The following is an 18710-nucleotide window of genomic DNA, read 5'->3' as shown; positions in this document are numbered from 1 at the left end:
CGCTTTTAATTACGATATTATGGAGTGATATTTTAATCGTTCTGTAGAGTGTAGCGAATATGCGAAAATCATGTTTATTCTCGTTGTATTACGAGAAATGGGACAAGAGTTGTTGTACTAGTAGGTACACGTGCGTGCATTAACGTGGATTAAAGATTTCCTTTTTTTTTAATGTTTGTTTTTTATTCGTTTGTTTATTTTTTATTTTTTCGGTGAGATGAAATTTGTCTTTAGTGATGTAAAAATCCTTTCCCCAAAGGATTCAACTTTTCAAGAGTATTCATTCGCTCGAGTGCTTTCAAAATGGCCTCAAGTTTTCTCAAATTTCGCAATTATTTTGTACCTTCAAATTAGGTAGTGTATAGTATGTTATTCAGGGTAGGGGTAGTCCTTATTTTTTTGCCCCCACTGCTAAAATTGGTGATTTTTATGAAAAAACAAAAACTGAAAAAAATATTGCCTCCCTAATCATACTGAAAATAAATTACATAGTACCTAAAAGTATCAGAAATAGCTCAAACTTGAAGAATAAAAAAAATTGGCATAAAAAATTCTCACATTATGCATTAGAATAAAATACTTGAAAAAATGGTTATTAAACGTCTTAATTGGTATATTGATTCCTCAAACTCTCTTGGCATTTATCAAAGTGGTTTCAGAAAGAAAAGATCTACCCTAGACCACCTCTTTAGTCTCCAAAAAGAAATTAATTCGGCCTTCCAGAATAAAGAAAGTGTTCTTTCAGTCTTTTTTGATCTTGAAAAGGCATTTGATAAAGCCTGGCGTTATAAAATTCTCCAAAAATTACATTCCATCGGAATTAGAGGACATTTGGCCTACTTTATTCAGAATTTCTTAACAAAACGTACTCTTAGAGCGAGATGAGTTAACAATACATACTTACTCAAAATTTTTTGAAATTGAAAATGGAGTTCCCCAAGGTTCAGTTCTTAGCACAGTCTTATTTATACTTCTGATTGATGACATTTCCAATGTTGGTTCTAGACCCATTTCTCTGAGAATCTTTGCTGATGATATAAACATTTCCTTTCATTCAAATACTTAATATTCAACTAGCTCTTCAAGTAATCCAAGGAACCCTTGAAAAAATTGAATCATGGGCAGATTCTAATGGTCTAACCTTCTCTGAGTCAAAAACCCACTGTATACTTTTCACAAAAAAAATAAGATTCCTCCAGATCTCATTCTCAACTTCAAAGGACACTCTTTAGAATTCAAAACCACCACTAAATTACTTTGGCGTAACTTTTGATGGAAAACTAAATTGGACTCCTCATTTTCTAAAAGTAAAATCAGATATCATGAAACGCCTAAATCTGTTGAAAATAATCAAAAACACTAAAGTATAATCCATCTCGCAAACTCCAACTTCACTTATATAAATCTCTAATTCGCAGTAAAATTGAGTATGGAAGCCCATGTTTTGCTAATATCTCAAATAAAACATCTACTATCCTAAAAACAATTCAAAATTCAGCCCTAAGGATCTGTTTAGGAGCCCTCTATTCCTCTCCAATAGATAGCCTTTATTGTGAAGCGGCAGAATTACCCCCAGATTTTAGAAGAACTCTCATAACAAACAAATTCATCTCAAATGCATCCACCAATCCTTCCCATCCACTCCAAAACTCAATTAACCCACTCAACCCCCAACATTTTGATAATATAGAAGGACCCATTTCTAATTTCATCACAATGTTGAATGATCTTCAAATCAATCCTAAAACACTCATCCAACAACCAATATGATATCCCCCTTGGCTTCTAAAGCCTCCTCAAGTCAATCTACAGCTTATTAACTACTCAAAAAATAGCCACTCTCCATTAGTAATAAAACAGAACTATCTTGAACTCTTATCAGAATACAAAAAATTCAATCTTTGCTTTACAGATGGATCAAAAATACCAATAACACTTCACACAGGATATGCCTACTCTATAAGTAAATGATAGAATTTCAAATTTTAAAATCCATAACTGTTCTTCAATCTACACTGCCGAACTCACAGCTATTTTCCACTATCTCTGTGATATACTCACTGATGAATTAGAAAATAAGTCTTTCTTAGTTCAGAGTGATTCCCTCAGCTCACTAACTGCTATCTAAAATCTATTTTCTGACCACCCCCTAATTCAAATTATCCATAAAACTCTATTTGATTTACAAAATTCAACCTTCTCCATCCAGTTTATGTATGTACCCAGCCACGTTGGAATCACAGGAAATGAAATTGTAGATAAAAATGCGAAATCCGCCACTACTCTTTCTCCTTTCACATTTATCACAGCTGAGACGACCTCAAAATCTATCTTCACCCAAAACACACTTGGGAAATGGCAAAACTTTTGGTCCCTCCAAACATCAAACAAGCTCTTTCACCACAAAAAAAAACTACTTAGCCTTGGAAAAACCTATCTCAACTAAATAGACTTGAAAAAAATCTTTATAACCAGATTGAGAATTTGGCCACACAAAAATCACCCAGGCACAATCACCTCTATGAAAAGACCCCAAAACCCACACGCCAGTTCTGCACGTCAGAACTTATATTTGTCCAACACTTACTATTTCGCTGTCCCTCCTTACATCGTCAGCACAGACTATCCCTACAAATATGTACTTAAATGAAAGATCCCTATTCATACCACACGACTTCTCCGAAATTAAAAAATTCTTAGACCTAAGACTGGAAAAAAGTATGAAAATTAGATATCGAAAATTACCAGACATCAATACGATTAGATGACCTGAAATTGTAAGTGAAACATTACAATCCATGAAAATCATCAATGAAATGCGAGTCTGCCCAAACTAGACAAAATATCTGCAAAATTATATAAATATTTTGAATCATGAAAAAATCATTAAATAAATAATAAAACAGAAAACTTTCCAAAAATATTAAAATTTGTGTTCAGAATCTGTTTCCAAGAAATCCTATCTCGGTTTCCCGACCAGTTTTGTTTGTTCTGTGTGGAATCGCAACCTCCCCCCTCCCTTTCACAGTTGAAAAACCCGAGTGATTTTTAGAAGAATGTGATGATTTTGGATATCTATATATTAAAATTATGACCGGATTCTTGTGACAGCGAGATCTCAGGAACGGCTGAACCGATTTTGATCGACGAAGTCTCAAAAAAAAGCTTTTGACCCGTAGATGTGCAGGTTTTAATCAAAAGTTCAAAAAGTTGCGCCGTAAAGCTCAAAAAAGCTCAATAATTGATTTTTGTCCATACGTAGCGCATTCGATGGATGCACAGTAGTACGTATATTATACCTTGAAAGAGCATCTAAAAAAGTCAAATGTTGAAGAAAAAAGTTCACAAAAAAGTTGTGCCTTAAAGCTCAAAAAAGCTCAATAATTGATTTTTGTCTATACGTAGCCAACTTGAGGTATACAGAGAAGTACGTATATTATACCTTGAAAGAGCATTAAAAGAAGTCAAATGTCGAAGAAAAAAGTTCATAAAAAAGTTGCGCTATAAAGCTCAAAAAAGCTCAATAATTGATTTTAGCCTATACATAGCGCATTCGATGTATACACAGTAGTACATATATTATATCTTGAAAGAGCATAAAAAAAAGTTGAATGTCAAAGAAAAAGCTTACAAAAATTTTTTGTCATAAGCTCAGAAAAGCTCAACAATTGATTCTATATCTTCTATATATTAAGATTATGACCGGATTCTTGTGACAGCGAGATCTCAGGAACGGCTGAACCGATTTTGATCGACGAAGTCTCAAAAAAAAGCTTTTAACCCGTAGATGTGCAGGTTTTAATCAAAAGTTCAAAAAGTTGCGCCGTAAAGCTCAAAAAAGCTCAATAATTGATTTTTGTCCATACGTAGCGCATTCGACGTATACACAGTAGTACGTATATTACACCTTGAAAGAGCATCTAAAAAAGTCAAATGTTGAAGAAAAAAGTTCACAAAAAAGTTGTGCCTTAAAGCTCAAAAAAGCTCAATAATTGATTTTAGCCTATACGTAGTGCTTTCGACATATATAGAGAAATATGTATATTGTACCTTGAAAGAGCATCGAAAGAAGTCCAATGTCACAAAAAAAGTTTACAAAAAAGTTGTGCCATAAAGCTCAAAAAAGCTCAATAATTGATTTTAGCCTATACGTAGTGCTTTCGACATATATAGAGAAATATGTATATTGTACCTTGAAAGAGCATCGAAAGAAGTCCAATGTCACAAAAAAAGTTTACAAAAAAGTTGTGCCATAAAGCTCAAAAAAGCTCAATAATTGATTTTAGCCTATATGTATATGTCACGTATTCACAGTAGCACGTATATTATACTTTGAAAGAGCATCTAAAAAAGTCAAATGTTGAAGAAAAAAGTTCACAAAAAATTTGTGCTTAAAAACTCAAAAAAAGCTCAATATCTATATATTAATAATATGTAGCAAGGTGTTTTTTTTGTGATCGTTCGTTTGGAAGAACTGCCGAACCGATTTTGTTCGACGATGTCTCAAAAAAAAGCTTTTGACCTGTAGATGTGCAGGTTTTGGTCAAAAGTTCAAAAAAATTTGAAAAAAGCTTTCAAAAGATTCAAAAAGCTTAAAAATTGATACAGTATAAACAAGCGTGACGATGTATACGCGAAAGTACGTATGGTCCACCTAGAAAGAGCTTGCCAAAAAATACTTTTTGACCATATTTGTTAAGTTTTATAAAAAGCTTAAAGCTCGAAAAAGTTGAAAAAGCTTTGTACATGACGTAAACAATTAGAATTCTACAATACCCCATAAACATTTTAAATTACGTAAGAGGTCTACCCAGAAAGTGCTTGCCAAAAACTACTTTTTGGCCATATTCGTAAAGTTTTGAAAAAAGCTTAAAGCTCAAAAAAGCTCAAATGTCAAATTTTCCTTATATTATATTGTGTGATATGTCGATTGATATGTTTTTGAGGTCGTAGAGTTCGAATCTGGAGTCAGTTTTTTGGTGGGGTTGTGGTATCAAAACTTTGGAAAGTTCTGATTAAAGCTTTGAAAAGCTTCAAAAAGCTCAAAAAGTTCAAGGCAGTATAAATGACTGTGTCGATGTATACGCGCAAGTGCGTATAGTGTACCTAGAAAGAGCTTGCCAAAAAATGTTTTTTGACCATATTTGTAGAATTTTGGAAAAAGTTCAAAGCTCGAAAAAGTTCAAAAAACGTTATACATGACATAAACAATTAGAATTTTTCAGTACCCAATAACTATTTTAATGTATGTATGGCCTACCTAGAATGTGCTTGCCAAAAATACTTTTTGACCATATTCGTAAAGTTTTGAAAAAAGCTTAAAGTTCAAAAAAGCTCAAATGTCAAATGTTTCTTATATCATTGTGTGATATGTCGATTGATATGTTTTCGAGGTCGTAGAGTTCGAATCTGGAGTTATTTTTTTGGTGAGGTTGTGGGGTGAGTCACGGAGGAGCTTAAAGCTTTAAAAAGTTCAAAAAGCGTCATACTTCATAAGAACAATTAAAATTCTCCAGTGTCCAATGAATAGTTTAAGTATGTATAGTCTCCGTCTCCCTAAAAAGAGCTCCCCAAAAAATACTTTTTGACCATATTCGCAAAATTCTGAAGGAAGCTTAAAGCTGAAAAAAGTTCAAAAAGCTTCAGATATGATGTAAAAATTAGAATACTCCAGTGCCCAAAGAATATTTTGAAGTATGTATAGTCTACCTATATCGAGCTTGCCAAAAAATACTTTTTGACCATATTCGTGAAATTTTGAAGAAAGCTTAAAGCTGAAAATTTTTTAGAAAGCTTCAGATATGACATAAAAAATTAGTATTCTCCAGTACCGAACCAATTTAGAGTACTCAGAGTCTACTTAGAAAAAGCTTGCCATAAAATACATTTTGACACATTCACAGTTTTGAAGAAAGCTTAAATGAAATCCTAAAGCTTAAAAAACATGAAAAAGCTTCATACAATCAGTATTCTCTACTACTCAATAATATTTTAATTTGAAAATAGCTTTTAAACTTTAGTTGTGATGGTTTTTATCAAAAGTTGAAAAGTTTCTGAAGGGAGCTTTAAAAAGTTTTTAAATAGCTCAAAACAGAAAAACAACGGTGTTGATGTACACATGAAAAAGTGCTGTTTTTAGCACATTGGGTATCAAAATTAATCCTGGAACCATGGTTTCATTTTTTTGAGTTCTGGAGTGGTTATATCTAGCATCTCACTTTTTCATCAACTTATGCAAGTTTCAGACTATTTGGGAAAATCTCTACTGTTATACATATGTAGGAGTTTAGATTTTTCAACTGAGGGGTCAAATTTTTTTTTGTGAGTCCTTGACAAAATTAGAATCACGTTTTAAGGAAATTCCTAATTGCATTTTTGACTCAGAAATCTTGGAATATTTCTAAAATTGTGTCAAGTAAGTATTTTATTGAAGTATTCTCCAGTACCGAACCAATATTTAGAGTACTCATAGTCTGCTTAGAAAAAGCTTGCCATAAAATACATTTTGACACATTCGCAGTTTTGAAGAAAGCTTAAAAAAGTTCCAGGTCAAAGTTAAGTGAAACTTTGAAATTTTCAGTTATGTGGTATTAGATCCAATCCGATGTGTTAGTTTCATTTCATCTGTAGGAAAAAAAACAAGTATTTTTGGAATTTTTCAGCAACTTCTGCTAAAAAAGTGATAAGTAGGTAGCCTAATTCGCAATTTTGCCTAAAACTTGAAATTTTTGCCAACTTTAAATGAAACCATGACTTTTCAAGCAATTGTTATAAGAAAGCTGATACTTTTTTTCAATTTTTGTAGAAAAGTAGGACATTATTTTAATGAATGATAAAGCGATGACAGAGTGATGCTTTTCAGGATATTTTAGAGAACAATTTACGCTTTGGGTTATTTTTGATGAAAAAGTAACAATTATTGGAATTTTTGCTTTGAAACAATTTTTTTTTCTGTCAATTATTAAAACAGCCATAAACTTTCACAATTTCCGGCAAAAAGCAAGACTTTTTGGGTATTATAGGCGAAAAAAGATATATGTACTTTCAAAATTTTCAAAATGAACAATTCACGTCTACAAGAGGAGCGCAGTATGCGCGAAAAACGGGTTATCTAGTTTGTTTTTAAATATGAGCTGTTCTATCCTTGAAAAAAAAATGAAGTGAACGAGTTGCAAAGGTTTTCTTTTCAGTCTGATCATTTTTTTTCTTCATTTTTTCTCAGCCAAAAAAGTGCCCAAAAATGTCCTGTGTTTTGTTTTATTGAATCAGTTGTGTTTTTTTGATGTTAAAAAAATTGTAATTTTAATAATTGTGGGTTGGTATGATTACAGATAATGCGACGACAGTCTCATGCGAATTATATATTAGGAGTTTTGGATCCATTAATACCGAAACAATGGTAAGTGAATCGACTTTTACGTATTTTGCTTGAGTTATCTACGAGTAGGTATTATGATAGTGCTAAAATTTAAAGGTACCTATACCTAGTTAAAGATGAAATTCAATACGATTTGATTGATGATTCGTTCATGATTCTTCTCTTTGAGAGGGGAGGGGGGTCCCTCACTTTTTGAAATGAGCTGTGCATGTTTTTTCTCCTTCTTGCAATTTATAAATACCTCGATCAATTGTTCAATCATCGTTTGAAGTCTTCTTTTTATAATCGTACGTCTTGACTACTCCAACGTTTTCTGAACAAATTATGAACTTATAAAAATTATACAAGAAGGTAGCTTTGTTGTCTTGACAAATTGTAATTTTTTAGCTCTAATTTTGCGATAATTACGACTTACAGACGTAAAAGAAAATGAATTACGTGGCAATTACTGAATTAAGAATATCTGTTTGAACTAATGAAGTTCTTTCAACGAACAAAATTTTTCCAAATTTTTTATGCTAGATACCTTACCTACGATGATCGAGGCCAATTACCTATACAATTACATTATTTTAACATGAAATGATAATTTCAAAGCAGCCTTTACGGTATTTTGCTTTAAATGACTAATTGATTGCAGTTCTTTTCCAATGATTTCGAAAAAAAAATTCACCATTGTACTTCAATTGTACCGAATCCATTTACATTTTTGTTCACTCTATTTTTCCCCTTTTTCTTTTTCTATGCATTTCAAAGCAATATGGTGCAGTGTAGGTAGGTATTCCGGTCGAAAAATGAATAAAACCCATCAATATTTTTCTAATAGGCGCGTTTTACATAATGCAGTATTTTGGGATTTTGAGAAAAAGTCGTTACCTATATTCGTATTTCGCACAAAAAGTGCGAGAGAACAATCGTTTCTCTTTTTTAAAACCGATCGAATCGTGAATTAAATTCTTTATCCTGAGATTACGCAAACAAATTTTACAGTAAAATGGCAAAGTTCAAAAAAATTGAAAATTCGATGTTCTCTTTCAAGAAATATGTGCAATTTACGTAGGTAATCTTATCGTGTACATATATTGTTTGTAGGAGCTGTAATTACGCCAAAGCAGATAAATGGGCAATTCGTATGCGTAGAATAGCATCGAATTTTTCAATTTGAATAAAATTAAAGCGAATTTACTATTAGCAGAAAGATTATAACTCACAGTTGATAATTAATACGCGACCAAACAAATACGTGTTATTTGAATTCGAACCGCGGGATGAAAAGTTGAAAGAGTAAACGTTCCTTAAAAAAAAAAAAAAAAAAAAAAAAAAAAAAAAAAAAAAAAACGTTAATAAAAGCAGTCGTGTTCAAGATGCAGAAAACTAGCCGGGAAAAAAATAGCTTGACCTACTGAAAAAAGCAGCTATATCTGCGGTAATTATGAAAATTTCATGCAAAATGTATTACAATTCATCATACGCAAGGGAACACATTTTAATTACCGAGGTTCCCGGTAGAAAAAAATTCAGGCATTTAATATAGTAATTTAGAAACGAAAGAATTTCTTTCAACAATAGCTAGGGTGTCAAATTGCAAGGGAAAAAACAACTTTTTTTTACAACACGTCTCGAAAATGACCTCGACAAAGGCGATAATGCGTTACGTTACGTTTTTTTTGTCGTTTTATTTCTTTATGGTCTGGAACTTATTACATCACGTAGAGGCGCGCAGGTGATCGAAAAAAATTCATCGTATAGTAGGCCATAACGAAATAAGATTAAACGAATGCGATATAAGATGAAAAAGACGAGTTGTTCGGAAAACGATGATTATTTGACGTTTCGGATTTTGTCGTCGGCGTCGTCTCGATATTATTGTTATTATTTCTGTTGCGAATTTGATGTTCGAGTTTGATGCAGATCAAGTTGATTGCAATTGCGAGAAATAATTGAAAGAAAATGTGAAAAAAGACGTAGGTACTTTTTCGAATAGTATGTTTTGGTTCAGAATTATGATAATAAAATAACAAGAAGATACGAAAAGAAAACTTGAGTTTGGGATAAAATCATAGCAACCTTTCCTATGCCTCCCCTCCGCAAATTACCATAAAAATCAAAGAAACACAAAATTTGCATGACGTATTGATGCCTCCATCCCTCCCCCTGAAATTTTGATAAACATACCTACTTACTACTTACTAGGTGTACGTACACGGAAAGTAACCAATTTGAAGGCAAGAGTTAAAAAGTGTTTTGAAGCTCGTTAGGATAGTTACTGATGTTATCCGAGCCTGGTGATTTCTGGATTTTGATTTTTTTGATAATATAGTTAATTTCTTCAACTGAGGTTCAACGAAGCATTTTGGGAAGACGATGATTGCTAGGTCCAGTCAAAATATCAAGAGTGTCTGTATTTCTATTGCAGAAAATATCTTTGTAAAAATCAGCAAATAATTCACATTTTTCGTGGTTTGTAGTCGCTGATTTGTTAATATGAGTTAGTGGAGGTAATATTGTTGGTTTGTTGAGAAGACTTCTAGTATGATTCCATAAAGAAGAACTGGGCAATAGGCTCTCAAGATATCTTTGGTAGTTGGCATGTCAATATTCTTCCATTTTTTCCCGTACATTATGGGTTAGATGATTCAAGCGATTTTTCAAGGAATAGTCTCTTGTTCTTTGCCATTGCCTTCTTAGGCGATTTTTTTCAAGGATAAGTCAAACAATAGGAAAAGGAAGATTAGAATTTGTTACGCTGACTTTAGAGTTTGCTTTTTGAGCTTTGGAGGCAGCACAAAGAATTGTTCTAGACAGAGAGTAAAGGTGAGAGTCAATTTCAGTGCTTTGTAAAATCTCTTCAGTAATAGGTGGAAGCTCTTCTAGCTCTGTTTTGAAAACAGACCAGTCAGTGGTTGTTACTACAGGAAGTACAACGAAGAATTCCATCATTAAGTGTAATTTTGGTGATTACAGGGAGATGATCAGAATCAAGGTCTGTGATGACTGAACTTTTGTGAGTATAGACAAATTTTTTAGAAGTGAAATATCTAAAACATCAGCTTCATAAGAAGATTGATAGGGGTAGAAAGTTGGAACATTGGGAGCGCTGATCACCAAACCAAGATTGGAACATATATCTAGAAGCTTTGAACTGTTAAAGTTGGATGATCGGCAACCCCATAGTGAGTTTTTTGCATTGAGATCACCAAGAATTAATGTGGGCGAAGATGATTGTAATAATGAATTAAAGGCTTCGAGTGATAATGCAGAAGATGCTGGTGCACAATAGACACAGAATATATCTAAAGAATTATTATGAAGTTTAATAGAGATTCCTACAGAATCAAATGAAGTATATCTTGTTGATGGACATAAATGGTGATGAAATCAACTTTTTCTTACAAGGATGGCTACTCCGCCACAAGCAGAGTTGTTGATATGGTCTTTACAATAAATTTGAAAGCCAGTAAGTGACAAATCCTGACCAGGAGAAATGTGTCTCAGATATCAACAAGAAAGTTTGTCAGTTCATACCTGGAGTTCGAGCACTCCAAATTTTCTGGTCAAATTATGAAAATCATCAATGTCTGTCAAGAATATCTTAAGAACCTGATTCGTTGTTTTGGTTTCAAATTTTTTTGTCATAATGTTCTTAATTTCTGAGAGTTCTGACATATAATTCACAACATTGGGGAGAATAATCGGTGGGATTCTAACCTTTCAAGTTTCTTTTGAAGTCAACGAATTCGCTTCAGGTTCTTCCACTGCAATGGATTTGAATTTGTTTTTGGTAGAGATGTTGGGTAGAGCAACATTTGTTGGATGTTCAACAGTTTTTTTAGGTAATTGGAATTCACCATCGTTTGGAACTTGAGGTTTGGTGTTTTTCAATTCCAATTTGGCTAGTAATGCTCTCTTGTTATCAATCGATTTTTTCAATATCAGATTAGTAATATATTACTAGACATTTTAATACATTGAATGAGTGTACCGAAATGTTCACTCCACAAAGGTTCAACGATGAAAGTATGCATTCCAAAACAAGCCGGTATTTTTAAGAGAGTAGATAATCTTCTCATAAGAGGATTGGTTCACAATGTCAAAAGTTTATTCGTAATTTTTATTTCATTTTTTTTTTTTTTTTTGTAAGAACATCATCAGAAGCATAACACCTCGTCAATTTAACACCAATAGGCTGGCAATAGCGATCAGGAAAATGACAAACGTGAAAAAAAGAAAGAAATATGTACTAATAATAATAGGGCGTTGTTTTGGACCCGACAAAAGAATATTTCACAACATTAAATAATGATATGAGGACGTTTGATGTACAGATTGGAAAAGCGAGATGATCATGGTGAAAGACTGGAGGTACTGGCAGTGGTATAGACGATACGGTGCCAAACTGCGAACATAAAAAATTCACCTTTTTCCTTTTCATTTTTCGTGTTAACGCGTCAATGTGATCGAAAAATATCACACGTTCTTTGTCATACGTTTTCATCGTATATATATAGCTTATATGTATTTTTGCCTCTTGTCTCGGGCATATATCGTTACTTCCGATTCTATTGAGGAAAAAAGAGTATTAATGTACGTATTCGTATAGAAAAGTTCTCACATACATATTATATGTGCGATTGCGACGAACGAGTGAGGCGTAGATTTTTTAAAAAGAGCACCACAGGAGGACAAAGAGAGAGAGAGCGCGATAAAGAAAAAGAAAGATAACAAAAATAGCAGCAGACTAACATTAATCAACGGTTCGCGTAACTTTTACAATGAAAATTCGGGCCCCTACAAAATGGAAATCAGTATATTCGATGGCGAGAATTAAAGAAACGAATTCGTTGCCGACGCGAAGCAATAAATCCGCGTTGTGGATTCCGACTGGTGCGTAGATGAGGTGGACAGTTGGAATAAAGAAAGCTCTGTAAGAAGTACGCCAGTGAATAATCGCCGCAGAATTAGTAACAAGCTAACGGTAATTCGAGCTCGTTGCGAAAAAATCGCATCTGATAAATTCCAGCTACGTCTTTTTTCTTAACCCTGTGTGATTTTTTCCACTTAAGGGTCTCATTCGGCGAGAAAAATCTCAGCCGTTATATGTATAATTATTCTCATTTTTCGCGCCACGAGCGGCCTGCTAAATTTGTTTGATTCTAAGTAAAGCATATACCTACTGTGGAGATTTATTTCGTACGATTTGAGCAGTCACCTTATACTATACGAACAACGAACCTCGGTAATTTCTAAAAGTTGTAATAAGTTATAATCTGAACATGATAGTACGAGTACTTTGGTACATAGGAGAGAAATAAGAATACGAACGGAGTGAATTACCGGGACGAAGATGGTTTTTGGAAAATTTACAACGTCCGAGATCAATTTTCTTCGTGTGCTTCATTGTCGAGTCACGTCCAAATTGAGGAGGCGTTCTGTAATGTCATTGCAGAATAACATATGAACAAAATAGATTTACGTGTCTGCTCGAACATCGGACGAATTAAAGTAAATTAAACTACTCCAAAGTAGGTATCACCGAGTCATTTTGTTTCAATTCGACCGAATTTTGACCTCGAGCCTTTGCAGTTGTGCACAACTTTTTTTTACTACATTCCGTCGCTCTTTCCATTTAGCTGATAATTTATACATACCCCGCACATTTGGACAGAGCTTGTCTCTTTCTCAAATCATTCCTGCTCATTGGGAAAATAAAACAGACACTTCTCCGGCTTCGTCTCGTCCCTTGGTGCTTTTCTAATGCGATTTACTCTCTCAGTGTGACAGCAATACTACATTAAATGGAAATTGCAAGAGATGGCAACACATCGAATAGAAACATTTGTTTTCGAGCTTTTTTTTCCAAGACTTGCTACGGAACCACCGAAGCCTAAAGCTGGATTTATGTGATGGATTAGGAATTACACGATGGTGTTATAAAATTAAAATTTTTGATTATCCTCCCAAAGCTGTCATTGTATGCGCTGTACTTTTTAGATAGCTTCCTCATAACGATATGCTATAACGAACCTCGAGAGAATACGTCGCTCGGTTTCCCGACACATCGCTGTAGAAAATTTTTAGCTTTTCCGCTCTTAGCTATGTTTGCAAAAAGAAGCGTTGAGAAATGTGTTTAAGTAAGTATACTTTTTTTTTTTTTAACAATGAAGTTAAGTAAGTAATATCCCAACTGGCAGAAAAATTTTCGAACGGGACTAGACTGATTCAAACAAGCATCCAAAAATACGCTCAAGAGCACTTTTGGATTTTAGACAAATTTTCAGAAATCGAATTTGAGCCAAAACTGAGTTTCACCAAGTTGACCAAAAACGCTGAAATTTAATATGGCCTGTTGATGATCAAACAATAGAACAGTTCGATAAAAAATGGAAGACAAAAATATTCTACGACGTTCGCAAACCTCACAAATGGGTAACTACTGAAGCAATAAACCAAATTAATTCCCATCATAAAGAACTAGGTACATAGTTGAAATTACGCCACCATCGAGCTCGAGTACGTGAATAATAATTCTCTCCACCTGAACAGCTTATGACTGAGGGGCACGAGTCTTAAATATACTAGAAGTACCATACGTACTGTAGGTATTAATATTTGCTAACTACTAGTACTGCAGACCTTTTAATAATTTTACATAAAGTGAGACTCGAGCATTGGAATTTCAAACGCGTCGGAGAATTCCTCACTCGATATATCGCTGGGACGTTTATAAAGGCTATTATCGAATTGGCGCTACCATCCGGCGATTAAGACGTGCTTTGATACGTACTCGATAAAAATAACACACCGTGAAACCGTACAATGACATTGCGCGCTCTCGTTCTAAAGCATTTAAGAACGTTGATTGTACTATGAAGAAGTGGATTTCGGGACGTAAAACTGCACATATTTAATCGAATAATAACCGAACGCGGCGTACAAAAATAACAATACCTACCGCAGTGAAAGGTATTCCAAGCACCGATGTAAAAGGTTAGCCATCTTGGAGCAAAAGCTAGCGTTTGCACAAAGCAGAGAGAGAGAGAGAGTAGTTCTCCGGCACCTCATCATAACACAAAAATGTTCGGGTACACAAGGTGAGAATACCACCAGACAGACCATTATAGTCACCCGTAAAAGTAGCTGGGTATGTGTGCATTGTACCTTTACCTAGGTAACTTTTACAACGACTTTTCTTTTTCTTCCCTCTCACTTTTTTTTTTTGTTACATTTACTCACGGAGAAGCCTTTCGTTAAAACGGCTCGACGCGACGTAGACATGCTTTTTATGCTAGGTAGCTATATAAAAAAATGTTAATAGCTTCTAGGCCTGGTATAAGTATGCCTATGGCAGCAGCACTTCGTGATAAAGTAGTGCACAAGACAAGCTTTGCTGTCAATCGCTGTTTTTGAATTTTATCCGCGACGCTCGCTAACAATGTGAGTAAATATACGCCAACTCTAGTGCCTTGTCTCTGCACCCTTTCGCCTGCCAACTAAAGTTGATCGACGTGTACAATGCCTGTTAATCCGAATACATTCTATCCTCACACGTTTGTTTTTTTCCACATGATTCTCAAAGTTTACAAGCATCCGCGTTGCGGGGTGGATCGTGAAAAAAAAATACCGAATGATTTTGGGCAAATTCAGTAGTGACTTGGAGACCTCCATTTTGAGTATAAAGTCTCCCAGAAAATTTTGTAGAACTTGACCACCCTGATTTGAATGAAACCAAGCTAGATCGAAAAAGCAAGTCCAAAAGCCTCCCCCTCCAAAACCAAAATTTCGAAGGCAGAAGTTCAATTTTGAATTTTTGGCACATTTCTGAAAAGTTTTAATAAAAAATTTCGCCTGGGAAAGGTGAGCGGGTTCTGCGCCAGGAATAAAAATATGCTCATAAATTGCACCACAATAAAACGTTTTGAACTTTATGACCTCTCTGATTTCAATAAAATCTAGCTATATTGATAGAGCAAGTCCAAAAGCCTTTCCTCCCCCCGCGAAACCAAAATTTCGGAAACCAAAGTTGATTTTTGAATTTTTGGCTCATTCCTGAAAAGTTGTGATGAGAAAGTTCATTGGAGAAAAGTGAGCGGGTTCTGCGCCAGGAATGAAAAAATGAGCTCATAATTACCCTCTGAAACCAAAATTTTGAAAGCCAACGTTGATTTTTGAATTTTTGGCGTATTCTTGAAAAGTTCTGATGAAAAATTTCGTCTGGTAAAGGTGAGCGGGTTCTGCGCCAGGAATAAAAAATGCCTATAATTATTGCACTACAAGGGAATGTTTTGAATTCGATGACCTCTCTGATTTTAATAAAATCAAGCTAGATTGATAGAGCAAGTTCAAAAGCTTTCCCTCCCCCCACGAAACCACAATTTCGGAAGCCAACGTTGATTTTGGAATTTTTTACTCATTCCTGCAAAGTTGTGATGAGAAAGTTCATCGGAGAAAAGTGAGCGGGTTCTGCGCCCGGAGTGAAAAAATGAGCTCATAATTACCCTCTGAAACCTAAATTATTTCAAAAACCAACGTTGATTTTTGAATTTTTGGCGTATTCCTGAAAATTTCTGATCACAAATTTCGTGCGGAAAAGGTGAGCGGGTTCTGCGCCAGGAATAAAGAAATAATTGCACTACAAGAAACATTTTGAACTTAACCTTTCTGATTTGAATGAAATCAAGCCAGATCGAAAGAGCAAGTCCGGAATCTCTCCCCTCCATCCCAGTAAAACTCAAATTACAAAAATAAAACTTCATTTTAAAATTTTTTGGCGAATGTCTGGAAAACTTGTAATGAGAAATTTAGGTTGGGAATGATGAGAAAGAGAGAGACGTAAAAAAAGGAAAGTTGTACAGAAAAATTATGACACATGAATTGAAAATTTGAGAATATTTTTTGCTGACTTTAATTCAATTTACTTTATTTTATTATTTAATTCACAAATTAGCTGCATGCTATCAAGATTTTCAAAAAAAAAAAAAAATGAGAGAAAATAAGCTTTATGCAAGGAAATTGCATTATTGCGAATGTTTTGAATGTGTAATGTAATAAAATACATAGTACCTTGTTGTATTACACAGATTAGCAAGAACACGTTGTGTTTATAGAGTAAAAAATGTTGGAAAAAACAACGTACGTACCTTCACGAGTTTCACAATATCTACGATTGTTTTTACAAGCGAAATTAGCAAACTCAAAAAAATACCAAATCACAATGAAATTAACACAATAAATTTTCAAACTTTACAATCTACCAAACCATTATTTCATTTTTAATTCTAGGTACCTCGATACATATACTTCTCGATTAGTCAATCTGATAATTACAAATTTCTCAGTATTTTTCCCCTTTCATCGAGAATACTGCAAAAATATGTAATTGGTAGGCAAAAAACGCATTTTTTAGATTTGTATTCGATGTTCATTTTTTTGTTAAAGTTGAAACGGAATTTTTCACTCGCCTTGATTTCGCCTCCGCGTTAAAATAGCGCGAAATTCTTAAACTTGGAAAAAAGTTATCGACAAAGTTTTCAAAATAAGTTTTTTTTTGTATGTGAATCTGGGGCGATGTTCTTTTGCTTTTTCCTCCTCTTTTTTTTTCTATTTTACAGATATATTTGTTAATCGTACTTCGAATGACGAAAGGTTCTGAGTAGATAGAAAAAAGAACCGAAGTTTTTTTTTCTTTTTTTTAGAAATATTGCTAACATAGGTACTTTTCGATGAGTTTTTCTGCCTTTTTTCTTTGGCAGATGCTATCTTCCATTTTTTTCTCTTTTTCTTATTCACGCCTACTTTCTAATTTTAGTGTTACCTTTTATATATATATATAAAAAAATCGGATGTTAGTAGTACTCATTGGAAGGAGAGGGGAGGGGGGTGGTTCTCGAAACCATTTCATGATCTTGGAACGAAGCTCTTTCAATTCTACAATGCGTAAGTGCAAAATTTTCAAAATCTATAGAATTTAGATTTATAAAAAATTTTTAATTTTGATTTTAAAAAATCAATAATTATGACAGAATTTACATACTTCAAAATAACATAAAAATTACAAAAAAATGATAGTTCTCTCCGCTCTAGCCCCTTTCCCCCTCTCATGAAGAAAATGTAACTCAAGTAAAACGTTTTGTTTATGATAGCGTATTTACGGCAAACCGAGTAGGCAATTTATTCAACACGTCGTATACTACTTACTTTCATAGCGACGCCTGTAGCGTTCGACGTTCAACACTAAATCGGCTCTGCAACTCATTAAACTCGATTAAAAGCGTATTGGTTTGTAGACGTGTGCGAGTTCGTGTTTTCCACTAAGTAGTAAGTATAATGGAAAACGAAATTATGTTCTATCGAAGAGCCAAGTTTAATATTCGAAACATATGGCGCTATAAATACGTAGACGTACACGGGTCGTGATACCGAGCTACAAATAGTCGAAAATGATTCGGTTTAAGAGTCGAAAAGCAGCGTGTATTATATTTACTTTTAATTGCTCCGGGTAATTAGACGTCGTCGACGTCGTTTTCGTACAAATAAAATTTCCTCGATATTTAAACTTCAACAGTTACGTGCTGTATAAATGAGCTATGAAATATGCAGCCAATTATGATATGGAGTTGTATGGGCAAGGTGGAATGATTCTCACTGTAAGTATTTTTTGAAGAGGCTGTAGCACAGTGAGCATGAGTAGGCCTTTGACCCGAATTATGTTTATTTTTATGTCATTTCAGGAGTTTTGCGTTTTTTTAGGCTGTTTTTAACTGATGGACTTGAAATTTGATTGGTACAAAATTGGTGGATTAAGTCCTCGAGGGAAGACTTCAATTAAATCAACTTTGAAAAATTCAAATCCCACCCTCAGAGGAGTCCAAATTCTGAAAGAAGACAAAGGGGATTCTTGGGTAAAATATACATGAAATGCCCCTGTCCTCGGATTTTTGAAATTATTTTGAATAAATTATCTGTCGTTTCTTCAAAAAAAAAAAAAAAAATTACAAAATCCATAGATGACATTCAAATCAATCTGCAATATTTAAGTAGCCCAACACCGACCAATACGAACACAGGTGTTTTTTTCACAATTATTGCCAAAAAAAAAGAGAGAGAAAAGTATAAGGTATCAGAAAGTAAGCCAGAGACCTTGGAGTCTATTTTTCAAAGGTGTTGTTTTTATAGAGCTGCTCTCGTTGCAAAATTTTCCGAGATAATGATGGTAATGGTAATTACGAGGAGGCAGATTTTCCAACATCTTTTCGTACCTACCCGTCTACGTTTGGGCTAATAATTACAAAAATCATTATACCTACCGACCTGGTTTCGTCGAAAGGTTACCATA

At 34.1% G+C, this 18710-nt stretch overlaps 1 protein-coding gene across 2 annotated transcripts in view; it reads left to right on the top strand.

Annotated features, from left to right (window-relative positions):
* LOC135833965 (glycine receptor subunit beta-type 4-like) overlaps positions 1-18710 on the top strand; it is a 258934-nt gene that overhangs the window by 122899 nt on the left and 117325 nt on the right. For both annotated transcript variants that reach the window (XM_065347798.1, XM_065347800.1), the window contains exon 3: positions 7332-7399. In XM_065347798.1, the coding sequence (XP_065203870.1) occupies positions 7332-7399 (68 nt within the window). The remainder of the gene's footprint in view (positions 1-7331; positions 7400-18710) is intronic.

The sequence above is a fragment of the Planococcus citri genome, chromosome 2, assembly GCF_950023065.1.
Source record: "Planococcus citri chromosome 2, ihPlaCitr1.1, whole genome shotgun sequence".
NCBI classification, from domain to species: Eukaryota; Metazoa; Arthropoda; class Insecta; order Hemiptera; family Pseudococcidae; genus Planococcus; species Planococcus citri.
The sequence above is the reverse complement of the archived record's forward strand: the minus strand, read 5'-3'. Positions and strand labels throughout refer to the sequence as shown.